Source organism: Temnothorax curvispinosus, unplaced genomic scaffold (assembly GCF_003070985.1).
Source record: "Temnothorax curvispinosus isolate PA1 unplaced genomic scaffold, ASM307098v1 QBEX01008703.1, whole genome shotgun sequence".
In the NCBI taxonomy this organism is placed as follows: domain Eukaryota; kingdom Metazoa; phylum Arthropoda; class Insecta; order Hymenoptera; family Formicidae; genus Temnothorax; species Temnothorax curvispinosus.
Window position 1 is genome coordinate 58,688 of NW_020218483.1, and position 12,321 is coordinate 71,008.

At 37.3% G+C, this 12,321-nt stretch overlaps 1 protein-coding gene across 1 annotated transcript; it reads left to right on the forward strand.

Moving 5' to 3' along the window:
* The first annotated feature begins 1,994 nt into the window (after positions 1-1,994).
* On the forward strand, positions 1,995-12,321 carry LOC112458114. Its single transcript, XM_025021551.1, has 4 exons — positions 1,995-2,368; positions 3,033-3,149; positions 8,177-8,300; positions 8,939-12,321. The coding sequence occupies exons 1-4, from the start codon at positions 2,274-2,276 to the stop codon at positions 8,981-8,983; spliced, it is 381 nt and encodes a 126-aa protein (XP_024877319.1). The 5' UTR covers positions 1,995-2,273; the 3' UTR covers positions 8,984-12,321.

The following is a 12,321-nucleotide window of genomic DNA, read 5'->3' on the forward strand; positions in this document are numbered from 1 at the left end:
AAGTGAATGTGCAATCGTGCGCTCTTCCAATTTGAATTTTGACGGTGGCGAGTGCCGCAAAATTTATCCGCGGTAACAGTAGCAGTAAAACATCTATGTCCATCACAGCTGCGCGTTCGTGCGGCGGATTGAAAATCCATTTCACGAACGCTATATGACTTCTGATTAAACATTAATTTTATTTTAATGTCAGCTAGAATTTCTGCAAAAACAGGCTCGTCAATCATAAAATTCTTTATTTTTGATTAAATTATTTATGAATTATTTATGAATTATTAGTATGATTATGTATGAAGAGTTTTTTCCAATTAAGTTTCATTTTTTATTCTACTTTATATATGTCGAAAAAAAAACGGGTTTTTTTTCGAAGAATCAGTTCACCTGGTGAACCTGTTGCTACCTTCGACTGTTTTTTGTATTGTTGCATTTAGTACCTGTAGTATTAAAAAAAAAAAAAATTTTTTTTTAACATTATATTTTTCGACCTGACATCTTGTTCAATGATTTTTAATGATTATTACAAAATTGCAATAAGTGAAATAATTACATTGAATAAAAAATAAAATAAATACATTTTAAATAAAAAATTCTGCCATTAGCATTCTTTATCGATAAATATTCATTTTGCTATTGATCATTGTGTATTATTCATGTAATGCGAAATTGATATTCGAATTTTTCAAATTAAATAAATTGTTCGTTTATTGTTTAAACAACATGCTAAAATAAATTAAGCAAAAGAAGCATTCCTTTGTTAATTCTACAATCCTTTACATGATTTTTTCGTTTCTTTTTTCCGAAAAGCATTATATTTTACATAGTAAGGGGAATTAATAACAATAATTCCTGAGAGATAAAGTAGAGAATGGACGGACAATTTCATATAAACAATGCGCTGTGAATGATAGCAATGATACATTCACGTTAATTTTATTACGTTTTTGTTTGTTCGTATTTGTTTCAATAAAATTCTAACTATAATAACAACAAGAATGTAATAAGTGATAATAATTATTTATTAAGTAAAAGTCGATTGGAAGAACTAATGATGATTCTTTAAATCGGATATTCGCCTCTTCTCTTCCCCCGTTATTGAAAAACATTAACAATTTCTCGCACTATTGTTGCCTTTTTTTGCGAGGTAGCCTCATCGCTTTTATTAATCTCCCGTTACTCATATCGCGAAGAAAATATTATATTTGTCGAGAAGAACGGAAAGACGATCGTCTCTCCCGCCTCTTGTACGAAGCCAAAACGAATACTGGGAAGCAGAACCTTTGTCCTCCTGGAGTCTCGGCGACGTAAGTGCGCGATGCAGGGAGGACGCAGAATCGCGTATCTAATATATATTACACAAAGAAAGTAATTAAAGTTTTTAAGTACGCGCCATCGTAATTAGTTTCAAAGTATACTCGAGATATTGCCTCAAGTTGAGTAATCACGAGTCTGGAAAATTTTACGAACGCAAAGAGAGACACAAAGATTAGTACAAACCGGAAAAAATCGTCCTAGGGCGATATCAAGTATATGAGACGTATCTCGTGCGACTTGGTCGCGCATTAAGATAATATCGTCGCGACGTTGTTGTTCGATTATTTAATTTTAAATTATTGAATTATCGAATATTCAAAAAACATACGTCACTTTACCATTCGATTTTACGATCAAGCGAAGAAAGAACGTGCTGAGTGTGCGATAGCATGTAACTTTATGGCTTATGTGTCGCGTGATATATTCAAAAATGACACGTATCCCCCGCAGTGGGGTGGGGCGAGGAGGGAGATGATCGCACACGGTTTGCGCACACGAGGGAAAAGGAGAGAAGGTAGATCCCCGAGTTTAGGAGAAGAGAACCGTGGGTATATATGTGTATATTTTGCGTAAAAAGCGAGGGTGGATCCGACGCTGATGAAGTGGGGGACAGTCTTCGTCGTGGCGACAGCGTGGGGATAGGGAGGGCGGTAACGCGGGTATATATGCTCGATGCGGCCGAGACTAGCTACAGTTCAACAAGAAGCAAAATCGACGTAAGAGGAAGGATCGGGATACGACGCGCGATCATATCGAACTCGGAAGTCGATATCATCAGTGAAAGAGACTTATCAGTTAAAGAAATCCCCGCGAAAGATAGAGGGGGAGGAGAGAAGAGGCAACAAGTGTGTGACAGAATTCGGTGTCAGAATCGGTTGTAGACTCTTGTGGCACAATTAGCGATTGACTCGTTGACCGATTTCTGTTCGTTTAACGCAAATTTGTCTGTGGTGCGCGCGAAGATGAATCTGTCAGTCGGCACGCCGATTCTGTGCGTCCTGCTCGCGGTCCTGCTGTCGGAAACGGTGCACGCCAGGCCGGCCGATTGGCTACTGAGGTACGGCTACTGAAGAGAATCTAATTTAGATCGAGGACTTAAGGAGGGAATCTTGTCGTGAGGCAATCCGTGAAATTATTGCGACACTCCCGCTTTCTCCCGATCGACGAGGTCCAAATTCAACTTCGTTGATTCAACTTCGGCTTTAACGTCGCCAATTATTGTCAATCGATATCGTATCAATTCTAGTGTAAAATTGGATTCATTCGAAACAATACGAATTTAGTCGAGTAACTTGAGTCAAAATCCCGCGCGATCGAATGTTCGATTAATTTAGTGCGGAGATATTGAACAATGCGGAAGATAATGTGCGATGTAATATAGCTCCGAATCCAACGATCTCGATTTCCACACGCGGACGAAGTGACCGACTTCCTCTTTGAAACCCTCGCATGCGACGATAACATGTTTACTGAACATATAGCTGAAGCTTTGGCGCACGGCTCTATCTGTGTCGCGTACGTTCGCAAGATTAGCGCGGCTATTGAGAGAGGCGCAACGGATATATCTCTTTTTTCTCCCAAGATTAAAACTGGTCGCGGTTGTTGGCGACTACACGAGAATCGGGATTTTCGTCAAATAATCGGAAAAAGTCCATCACGCGCGCCATCCCTAGAACTGTCCCTAACGAGAATAGTTTTAGTAACATGTCGATTTGTTGCAGTCGGCAGAAGCGCCTTTCCGATCAAAGACTCGCTGAACTCGAGACACTTTTAGCGCTGCAAAATGTGAAGGGCGTAGTGGTTCCCGTAGGATTCGGAAAAGTAAACCCAGCTATGATGTAAGTTCACTTTCTAGTCTGTTTCGAACAATGATGATCTAATTAATTAATCTTTATATGTATCGTTCGTTTTATTAATTGTTCAAATGCATTCCTAAATGCTTACTCTTAAATGTATTTTAAGAGGACAAAAATATGCTACCTACGCCGTTAAATATTAAAAGGCGAAATTTAAATCAATACTTTAAGTTAATTAACATTTTTAATTACCTATGTGTGTAAAAATTTATTATTTTAATATAGAACAGTATAATTTTAACTCCATTGTTTTAATTAAATTAACGACATATTGAGTAGGTGCGGTTAAATATAATTTATTGTTATATACTAAAAATTTAACAGTATCTATATAATTCTAGAATTAAAATTATCCGCGTTCGCTGAAATTCGCCAAATTTAATTACTGCGCCATTGTAACGCAGACAAGATTAAATGATAATCGCGAGGAAATTAGTCGTATTACGATAAGAATTGTATCATTCATTCTATCAATTTTTCAAGTATGTCTCTAAGCACATGTGGAACTTTTTCTTAATCGCTTACATGTGGAATTTTTTCTTAAGCGCAATAAGACAAAAAGTCCTAAGATTAAAATCGTCCATCCGCTGAAATTTGTCAAACTTAATCACTGCGCTGTCGTAACGCCGACAAGATAAACGGTAATCACGAGGAAATTAGTCGTATAATGATAAACATTATAAATTTAAAAAAAGGCAAATGATGTTATTAATAGTTTTAAGATTAAAATCTTCCACTCGCTGAAATTCGTCAAATTTAACTCTTATAAATGCCCAGCTTTACATATATGCAAAAGCGACTTTTTAATCTATACACTCTCTGTCCACTCTCCCCTTATGAAGTTCGAATTGAAAACGCGGCTTTGCTCTTACATCATCATAAAAATAGTCCAAAAAAAATTCAAGTGGTTCAAAGGGTTGAAATTAGTAAAGAATAATTTTTTAAATATTTTTTAAAGCATTCCTTAAGCAGTTATTATTTAAAAAAGAATAAAAATGCTACGAATTGCGCATTTAACGATTAATTAATGCGCTATCGCTAGTAACGCAGACAAGATTAAACGGTAACCACGAAGAAATTAGTCATATTACGATAAAAATTATGTAAGAGAATTGGCTTCTTCGACATATTATATTGGCGTCTCCGACTTATTGTATAATTAATTTAATTTATTAATTTTTTAAATATATTTTTAAGCGCTTTCTAATTGCTTACACGCGGTACTTCTTGTAATTGTAATTAAAAAAGGACCAAAAATGTAACTGATAGTTCCAGGGATAAGATCATCCGTTCTCAGATTTGCCGACTTTTGTCACGTGTGCCATCACGAGTAACACAAATTAAATCACGAGGAAATTAGTCATATCACGATAAGTGTGATACCGTCCCCTCTTCATTCTGGAAATCCTTTTCTCAAGTATATTGCTGCTAGATACGACCGGTGCGAAAAGTACTCTTGATATTAAAATTCTTACTAAATTACAATAGTTGCATTTAATCTTTCTTTATTGCTGGTGATTCGAATTTTTAATAAACAGTAGCTAAAACATTCAACATCGCTACAATCCCATTAGAGATTTCATCGGTCGCAGTTGCACTTGTTGCTTCTTCCTCGAACCTTCAACTAGCTTGTACACTATACGTCAGCTAGAGAACTGCATAAAAAAGGGATTAAACAAGAAAAGAAAAAGCTATAACGATGTAAGAAGTGATTCGCCCGCAACCTGAAAAATTAATGCATGGAAAAAACAAGAGCTTTAAATATTCAATATTCTTGGAGAAATATTTCAAGTTGTGGAGAAGTGACACGACGGTACGAAGAGAAAAGTTTTTGGCTGGTAGTTTAGCAATAATTCCGTCCTCATCTTGTGACATCGATAGCGCGCGCGCTATCGATTTTAGCAAAAAAAAATTGAAAAGAGACAATGAATACGCCTACAAATTGTAATGCAACGACGCCCGTTGAATAACATAATTGCATCGGAACAGCCGAAGAAAGAGAACGAGAATGGAGAAAAGGAGAATAAGAAGTAGACGCGCGGCCCGTGACAAACGAAGACGGAAGAAGGCAACGACGGCAAATGGAACCTCTAACTGGGTTACTTCTTGTTGAATGTCTCGTGAATAAATTTCTATCCGGACGTTGTTCCCGCTCGTCGTTCTGTGAAAAGAAGCCCCTGTGAGCGCATCGCGATATCGTCACCGCTCCCGTCTCGTTATACCGCGCGTAAATTAATTGACGATCATTTATGACGATGTCAACGACGTGTCCAACGTCGTAATTAACACGGGACATGAATATCGTCGAGCGGCCGCGCTGTGTATACACCCCCGATGATTGACAAGCCGGCGCTCGAAACCTGACTTCTTTCTTCGCACCTCATCCTATTATTGCGTAATCGCACATGTAACGGCTGAAATATTCGAGAATAGCGGAATGCTAAATAATGTATGCAAATTAAATTAAATAGTTCAAGGCTGCCCTGATAGAAATATTTTACTGAAATTCTTTCTCACTTGACCTCATTTCATTATTATTCCATAAGTTTCATGATACCTAACATAAAATAAATTTGTTATTACTTTTTAATAGTATATAACTTTTCTTATATTTCATAGTATTACATTACATTTCATAAGGAAAATTATTATTTATTTTGAAATATATTTAGTAATTTTTCAATAATTTTCATTTTATTTTTCATCGATCTCGTATAGAATAACAATGAAATAGGATCAATTGAGAGAGAATTTTAATGAAATTTTATTATATTTTTAGTAAAATATTTCCATCAGGGATGTGCCGTGAAAATTGGATGAAAAATGAAATATAAAATTCGTGTAATAAAACATATTTAGACTGTGATTTGTCCCGAACGATCGGCATGGCAGACGGCGAGTACGATACCCGAATTGATAGGAAATTTAAAAATACCTCGATCCACGAGCGCGATATTATACGGTCTTCTCGTTAATAGTCACCCATTATTCAGCGAGGCCTCTTTCCCGCGTATCTCGGCGACGATGTTATCGGTATGGGGCAATTAATTGAGCCTCGATAAACAAATTATGCTACGACAGATATTGCCGCTGCTTGTTGGCAGCCGTGTAATTTACGCCTCCTCGCGCGTAACACACCCGTTCGCCGGCGATAAAACTCGTCAAATATTATATATTACTTGGCAGATCTTCGGCGATTGCATGACTATTGCATGACGATTGCATGACTATTGCGTCGGCTGGCGCTATCGCTTCTTCTCCTTTCGGCACACGAACTCAGCGTGATCGCGCGAATTTATCCGGAATATAGCCGTTTCTATAAAGAGGACAGAGACTCAACATTGACGGAAATTCAAACGACTTTGTATTATTAAAGCACATAAAAATATTTACATTATTTGTCAAAAATTAATAATAATATTAAATTTATTGAAGCGCAAGAGATAAGAAATGTTTTACATCAACCAAATCTTTTGTTAATTTGATAACAGTATTAATGGAAACAAATAACATTTTATTGAATATGACGTACTTGTTTCGTTAATATCGTTGTTGAATAACGAGATTATTTCCAATTGGAATGTGCTGTCAGCCTAATGCTGTTAACTCATTAAGTCCTGGAAGGCCTTTACGCTTTTCTGCTTTAAATTTTTGCTAGAAACCCCTGCCTTTTTACTGGCAAATATTTAACTAATACAGGGTGTCCCACGGAAAGTTGTTGAAATTAATTAGCTTTTATTCTGTAACGCATACGAGAAAAACAAAATTGCGTTTAACAGAAGACGTTTAGTTTTATTTATATTTTACTTATATTTTGTACACGGTTTTTGAGGATTTATGACTTGATTAATCACTTGAGAAGAGCTGAAATTGCAGCCGAAACGTTGTGAATAAATAAATTAATTATTTGGCCAGTCGGGTCGAACAAAAACGACTTCTGTTAGTTATATTTATTTATTAACTAATATATTTTATTATTGACTATTATTTGATTGCGCATTAATTACCGCGCGTGGCTCCGATTGTCTCTCTCACTTCTCTTTATTTGATTTATTCAGGAGAGCCTATATTTCGTTTATTTTATTTATAGAGTATACTAATCTGTATGATGGAAAATTTTTACTGAATTTTACTTGATTTTATAAAAAGTTATTCTAACACATATGTAGATTAAAAATGAATCAAATTGTTTTAAAAACGAAGCACTATATGAATATAAACAAATAAATTTTTCTAATCTTTTCAGAGTGTTTTTGTTTGCCACTCTGTGCGTTTTCTACTTAGTACGAAATGCTCTATACACATTAACGTACACTTTTCCTCTAGAAAAGAAGCCCTAAATAAGATAAATTTTTTCTTCTGTCTTGAAGTCACTCATTTTTCGACACACGTTCTTATTTTCGAAGAAGGTTTGAATAAAACAGAATAAAACTGCGAAGTTCCAGGTATAAGACTACAGACAATCTACCTAAGTCGTGGAGGGAAAAGGGACGAATTTAATTTTATTGTCAGCAACTTCCCGTGGGACACTTTGTAAAATAATTTCATCTACCTTTTTGAGTAAAATGTTTTGTTATATAGATCACTCAAATAATAATTATATCGATTTATTCTACTCTGAAAAGAAAACAGACAAAATCATTTATTAGTTGAATATTTATCAGTAAATGGACAGGGTTACTTATTTTTTTAAATTCCATTTACAATCTTTATATCTTTCTCTTTCAAATCCCATATCCCATCCCATCACCGACTATTTTTTCGCAAAGAGCAACTCTTTTTTTATCTCTAAATATCAATTGCAATCTAAAAATTTCCTATTAGAATCCGAACTACAAAAGATTTAAAACAGGAAAGCGCGTATCTCTTAGGACTTAATGGGTTAATGGTTAATGCAACATTATTTCTTTTCTGCGTATAACACTAATAATAAAATCAATTATGATCAATTGACGATCCGTATTAAATAGATTGATTTTTTCACACGTGTTTTACTATTGTGTTTGCAGAGGCCGTAAACGGAGATCCATCTCGGAAGATAATTTTCGAAAATTGCATCATCTTTTGCTGCTCATTGCTCAAGATGCGGAATCAACTGCAGACCAATCCGATCAGATTCGTCCTTTACCGTGGGTAAGTACCGAGATATCGTCGAGATCGATACGCGCATAATATATAATTTGCTTATCGCGTCCTTGCTTCGCACAAATGTCGCAGTTACCAACTTTCACGCGATAATAAACACATAGGACACATTATCGGACACTCTTTCTACATTCGCTCCATTTTCGGGAACGCGGTGGTTTCCTCCACGTTACGGTGAGGAACCGAGATCGTTTATCATGCATGTGTTTGAGCGATAATTTCACGACGAAGAAAGATTGGCCGGACCAGCGCGCAGCGGCGCGTGTCACTGAAATCTAATGAACTGCAGGAGCGTATACCTAATTAGCATGCAGCCCGGCACGAAAGTTTCCAAGACGCGACGTGTGACGCTTAGTTGGTTCCTGTTCTCCTCGATTTATCTACTTTCTTTTTTCCTGTTAGTTCACGTCGGACGACAAGTAAACGTACGAAACGTACGAAACGCGACTACCACTTGCGTTTACATTTCGTAGGTGTACGTGCGAGATCTACTTAGATCTAACAAGCGAGAAAGGCTCGATGACGCTATATCGCGATAATACGTTTGCGAGAATCGCCTTCGTAATTGCGAATCTGTCGTCTCAAGAAGATCGGGACTAATTCCATTTTCCCTATTCTAATTACAGAAGGAAGATCCGCGGGAGGAACAAAGGGACTATCAGTTGATTTAATTCGGAGACTCGGTGTCGCTCGAGAACGAGGCGAAAGTCAGGAAAGAGAGACGGAAGAGAGACAACGGGGGAGGAACGATCGTGCGAGAAAGAGAGGGAGACAGGAAGGAGAAAGTAGAACAATTAACAAAGATACACACATATCCACACACACATATACACATATACATATGTGCACGCATATTTAATTTGATCTCTCAGCCATGATCCGTCGACAACGCACTCTACTACGGACTAGCCTCCGTCTTCCAATTTCTTTATAAACTTTCGCCTTAACGGGATGCTGGAGTGACGGCCAAACTTCCTCGATGTCGATAATGTCAACATTTTTAATTTTGTTTTTCCTGTATCTGTCTTTGTCTAACGAAATGACATCTGTCCTTGTTCGATTGCTGCGCAATCTCTCGCTACACGCAATACTACTCATCATATCAACCTCCATGTGCTTTTGCATATATAAAAGCACATATAACTTTTTTTCTAGACTTTTATCTTAGTTCTAATTGCACGATATTGTTCTTAAGCAAATATTATCAGTGACAGGTCTATGTGCCGAAATTTTTAATTTTTTTTTGTTTTTAATGTAAACTCGACTGCAGCACCCTCCGTTTTTGTACGTACTTTAATTCTGTAAAAAAGCTTTTTCAATTCCGTAAACCCAATTCAAAGTTTCGTGTGTACAAAAAAATGTCGGTAATTACTGGCCACTACAGCATCCCCTTAAGAAATAAGTAATTAACTATCGCGCGTAACGCGCGTAACGTGCGGAGGACCTGGACGGCAACAGCGGGAGATAACGAAAGCGTACGGCAAATTACCGTGCAAAGTGCTGCATCCTTAGGGGAGGAAAGCGGCACGATCGTGTCCAGACTGCGTTCTTTATTTAAGTATTCGAGACTTAACGAGAAAACAGTATTTTACATGTGAACGCCGTCTTAGTATTCGTGTGACATAATGTGACAATTCGCAAGATACGTTCTCGATAACGCGTCGGACGAATCTTCGCCTCCTCTCGCCGGCGAAATCTCGATTTTATTTAATTCTTGATTAATTGATTTCTTCAACTGCCGCCTTCATTATGCAAGGCGCTTGGATCTTCTCATATTCTCTAAAAGTCAAAGAGTGAAATATATCACTCACAACGAGTGAAATGCAAGTGTAACGAAAAGTGAAAATTGAGCCTGTGCACTTTGAATAATTCGCCACTCTTAGGAAAGAGTAAAATTGCACTCCATTTTAGTGAAAGGGCACTTTTTGCGAGTGCAGTAGATCAGTGTCCGCAGGAGTGAATTATGTCACTCCACAATTTTAAGTGGAAAATTTCACTCTGTTAGAGTCATTTATCAGCCAATCTTTAGTAAATCGTGATTCACTATAGCTTTAGAATGAGATCGTATCACTCCGGTAGAGTAACGGCTCTAAAAATTTGAATTCCCGGATTTACTCAAATCAGAGTGACAACCCTTTCTTTTAGAGTGACTATCGCAATCCCTTTAAAGTGTCGTCTACAATGGCAGCAGGAGTAATGGATTAAGATTATAAGACGTCAGAGTAAGTTGGTTTCGTAAAGTAAAGCCATAAGTGAAATTTGAGTAGAACGTAGAAAATGGGATTCAACCATTTCGCTTACGGCCATACTCTATGTCCTTTTACACGAGAAAATCAACTTACTCTGACGTCTTATAATCTTAATCCACTATCACTGAGAGAAATGTTTTGTTGAAACAACCAAAATTTTATTACTGTAACAAAATTTTGGTTGTTTCAATAAAACTCAACAAAACATTTCTCTCAGTGTACTCTTGCTGCCATTGTAAACAACGCTTAATATATTAGTGGCAAAACCACTTTATGATAAATTTAGAGATAAAGAAAGCGCAAGCTCATTCCAATCCGCTTTCGTTCGACCGCGTTGGATTCAGTCGATCGCTGCGTAACATGCAAAACGCTCAGATGGAAAATCTCGTGAGAAAGTGCAAAATCATTATAACCGGCTTTTCTCGATCGCGTCGGTTTCTTCCGCGCGAGAGACGCGCAATTACGACAAACGCACGGTCATTCGGCCTTGAAGAGGAACATTTGCAGTTTCACTTTTCTAAAACGTCGACGTCTTACGGTGTCATGAATCTCAAATGCCTCATAATGATTTTGCCGCTAATTGACTGAATCCAACGCGGAATCTTAACGCGATGTAACCACGATCGATCGTGTTGTCTTTCGAATAGATTTCTCGATTTATTCCTCCTCCGAGGAATAAATTGAGAACAGCGCAATTGTGATGCGAACGACGTTTGTTAAGAGACTCTTGCGAATTTACCTTGGCGAGTTTTGAACTAAGGCGATTATTTTTTCGCAGACGATTTACGTCGAAATTACGCAAAAGATCAGGATTAATGTTAATCGTGGATTTTAAAGCCCTAAGCGTCGCGATGCGAGAGGCATGTATTGCATTCCGGGCTCGGCCATGTACATTTATGTATTCTTATTTAGTTTCTTTTTTGTTCTTTTTACAACGTTGATAGAATGATAGAGCGATAATTTACGTTAGACTAGAGGAACGTACATCTGTTATGGTTAAAGCCCGAAACGTGGTCAATCCTAGAATTGACTAACCAATTCTGCCAAACGGTCAAGCATCTTGGTCAAAGTTTTGTAGTAATTTGTTGATATGTGTGTATAAACAGTACACAAATAGGCGCGTGAGGGCCTGCGGCGGGGCCCCTTCCCCGCATAAAACTAATCAAAATCCCAGCCTGATGCTCCTGAACTCCCACCTAACTGCTTTAATCAAGACGCTTGGTTATTCCTCAGAATTGACCAGTCATTCCGCAGAATTGACCAGTCAATGCTAGAAATGCCCGCGTTTCGGGCTTTGACCATAAAATATCGATGGGATTCATCGCGATGGCGATGACGGTATCGAAAGATGGCCACAGAGTTTAACGCGATATCTGAGCTAATTCGAGCTCTAGGCGAATTTTATTTATTTTCTAAGTTTGATTTTTGGAGATTACGTTTAGATTATCGTTAGTATTAATTGGACTCGCTCTATGCCCTGCGAGTCCGCGTTCCTTACTACTTATTGTCATTTGTAATGCCCACTGTTTTAGTTGTATACGTATTTATTTATTTATTTATTTATTTACCTATTTATTTATTTATTTATTTTGTTCATTGGACATGATGCACGTGATTACGCGTGAATTTTAGGACGTGATTCTTGACTCTTGTATCGAGCACCGACATTCATTATCTTTTCTCATTTATTAATCACGTCGTTGGATTTGAACAAACATGTATACGCGATTGTGAATGCAATAAAAGAATTTAATCGATTA